Genomic DNA, 3238 nt, shown 5'->3' on the forward strand with positions numbered 1-3238 from the left:
ACTATTTGCGCTAGCGGTCTCTAATTTTGAGCTCATAGTTTAAAATGGAAAGCATCATCCAAATGCCAACTCTTAGGCTATTCTAATCAAATAGCGTATTTACCTGTCACTTTTATGACGCACCCAAAGCTCCAATGTATGGAGGATGATTTTGCGGAATCGGAACGCGAACCATGGACCCTCGGATTCACAGTCCGGCACGCTAAACCTTGTTCTCATAGTTATTGATATGTGTACAAGGCTAAAATTTGTGGGTTTTCTTTCGATTACTTTTCCAGCCTTAATAAGAATGCGAGAAATTTCTTTCCTTGTTCTAAGTATTTTATTTTTATTAAACTGGACAGAATGAACATTAGAAAACAAAATATTGAACTTAAATGAAATGGGCAAAATTTTAGCTTGGTGGTTCAGCGGTAAACCTGGGAGCTATGATTCGATTCTTGCTGTGGATACAATAAAGTACAGATAGTCTATCACACAGCATTGCTTTTAAATAAAACAAACACTCGGCGCTTTTAATTTCGCGGAAGGACTTAGTTGTTTTCGGTTTGTTTGGTTATTTTTATTATCGTTAAACTTCTTACGTGTAAGCTCTTATTGTTAATCGGTTTGTCTTAACCTCTCAACATAAACATCTCTGTAATTTGTGGTTTGAAACACGATGACAAGAAATCCAGTGATTAAGTTTCGAAGTAAATTCTGTATTTTTCTGTTCTTTACGAAATAAACACATTCAAAAATTTGACGTGTTTGTCATTTTAATCAGAGAAGGATTGTACAGTAACTGATGTGATCTGTTTCTTTGTAGTTAAGCGCAAAACTACACAATGGACTATCTGTGCTCTACCGGTTTTTTGCGTTGGAAGTCTGCAGGCTTATCGCTGCGCCACTGTGGGGGTGGGGTATGTGACAACAAAATGAGCAGTTATTTAGTATTTAATTCAAGTCTCATCTGCAGAGTAATTAATACAGAGCTTCCGTTATCAGGCCCATTACGATCCTTTTGAACTGCTACTTTAATAGAATTTCTGAAGAATATTATCATTGTTAATTTCTGTACTTTCTCAAACAATCCACCTATTATTATTATTATTATTACTTTTGTTGTCACGCACCCGTTTCTTAAACTGATTTTAAATGTTTCTTCCGAGGTTAAACTTAAGGGAACATAAAACAATTTAATGCTAAGATGGCCCCTTATGTATATAAGGAACAAAAGTTTGTCTGCTACAGTTGTACGATAGTTGTGTTAATTTCTAATCACCATTCAGTGATAAAAGGATTTCTAAAACGTAGGTTACATTTCTTAGTTTTATTTCTTTAAACTTATTTGACGTTTTAATGAGACATTCCAAAAATCTCATGAACAGCCCTCTGTAACCCAGCGTGTATGGATTTTTGCAAAGTGGTTTCGATAATTTTTGGTATGATCTGGACAGCAGTGGTGCTGATAGTCTCTGCCAGTTTCTGAACGACACCGTCGATCCCAGTGTACGTAACCGAAGGCTTGGTAATACCGTGGATGGTAAATCTGTGTACGGTAGGTTCTGCTCCTCTTCTCAGTTCCTGTCTGATGATAACCGTAGCCATCAAGTTCATTCCCTTGATAAACATCTTCCCGCGCTTTGACCAATGAAAAAGATGTAATGTCCATTTGTAGTCGGCGGAAAAGTTGTTGATGGCTATGGGTATTTCGTGGTAAAAGGCATCCTCCGTACATTTCAGTACGGTATGGCCTGAACGGTGGAGGTCGCGCGAGCCTGTTAAAGTGCCGTCGTCCAGATCCAGAAGGTATCCCTTATGATAAACTGGAAGACGGATAGGATCCTCAATAACATCCACTACCTTCAACAGCACTTTGTCGGCATAGGGATCAGCATTGATGTCTTCCAAGCATATTGGTTTCCCTCCGTAGCCACCTAACGGCAAGAGTGAAAATTAATATGGAGGCTTTGTTTTTACTCACCGAACTCTAAAGTAGAGTACTTAATTCTTTTGATAAAACCTGTCAAAATTTCATTTTGAATTTATAATTAATAAAACTTCTACGAGCTCTTATATGTATAAATTGTTTATTTTAAAATATGCAACGTGTGTTTCTTATCATAATTTTTATAAATATTCGTACAGATGGCGCGTGACTAAAGGTTTGTTTGATATTAAGCACAAAGCTACCTAATGGGCTATCTGTGCTGTGCCCACCACGGGTATTGAAACATGGTTTTTAGCGCTATAAGCGTGCAGACTAACTGCTGATCGATTGGAGGAGGGGGACGTGACTAAAGGGATTTCTATAAATATTAGTACAAATTACACGTGACTAGAGGAATTGCTATAAATATTAGTACAAATTACATGTGACTAAAGGAATTTCTATAAATATTAGTACAAATTACACGTGACTAGAGGAATTTCTATAAATATTAGTACAAATTACACGTGACTAGAGGAATTTCTATAAATATCAGTACAAATTACACGTGACTTAAGGAATTTATTTTACTCAACAGTATTCATTTAAAAGCTTAATAAAACACAACCTAAGACTAGTAAATTATATTTTGACCTTAATAAAACACAACCTAAGCCTAGTAAATTATATTTTGACCTTAATAAAACACAACCTAAGCCTAGTAAATTATATTTTGACCTTAATAAAACACAGCCTAAGCCTAGTAAATTATATTTTGACCTTAATAAAACACAACCTAAGACTAGTAAATTATATTTTGACCTTAATAAAACACAGCCTAAGCCTAGTAAATTATATTTTGTCCTTAATAAAACACAACCTAAGCCTAGTAAATTATATTTTGACCTTAATAAAACACAACCTAAGACTAGTAAATTATATTTTGTCACATTAAGCTATATTCTAGAATATTTTTAATTATATTTTAAACGGTAAACATTATCAAACACAATTTTTCCTAAACCAGTATTTTTTTGTCACAATACCAGTGGTCGAAAATATCAAAAGTACTTGTTGAATTTCCTCTTTTTGTAACTAAGTAAATTATCCTTAAAAAAAATTCTCTGTCTCTTGATATATAAACTAGGTTGATCTGCAAGCTGAAAAAAAAACAAACTCTGTGACGTTTTTGTTTGTCTACAGATGGCACTGTTCAATGTTAAATATATAAATAATTGAAATAACAATTATAGAATATCTTTTGCTTGGTGTTTGTTTTTTTGTTTTTTTTTTAATTATGCACAAAGCTACACAAGGGCTATCTGT

General features: G+C 34.2%; 1 protein-coding gene across 2 annotated transcripts in view; it reads right to left on the bottom strand.

The window, feature by feature from the left end:
- Positions 1-308: 308 nt before the first annotated feature.
- Positions 309-3238, bottom strand: part of LOC106476257 — an 8413-nt gene continuing 5483 nt past the window's right edge. For both annotated transcript variants that reach the window (XM_013936921.2, XM_022380179.1), the window contains exon 3: positions 309-1919. In XM_013936921.2, coding sequence (XP_013792375.1) covers positions 1339-1919 — 581 coding nt within the window. In that variant the 3' untranslated portion in view covers positions 309-1338. The remainder of the gene's footprint in view (positions 1920-3238) is intronic.

The sequence above is a fragment of the Limulus polyphemus genome, unplaced genomic scaffold (genome assembly GCF_000517525.1).
Source record: "Limulus polyphemus unplaced genomic scaffold, Limulus_polyphemus-2.1.2 Scaffold10140, whole genome shotgun sequence".
Classification (NCBI taxonomy): Eukaryota; Metazoa; Arthropoda; class Merostomata; order Xiphosura; family Limulidae; genus Limulus; species Limulus polyphemus.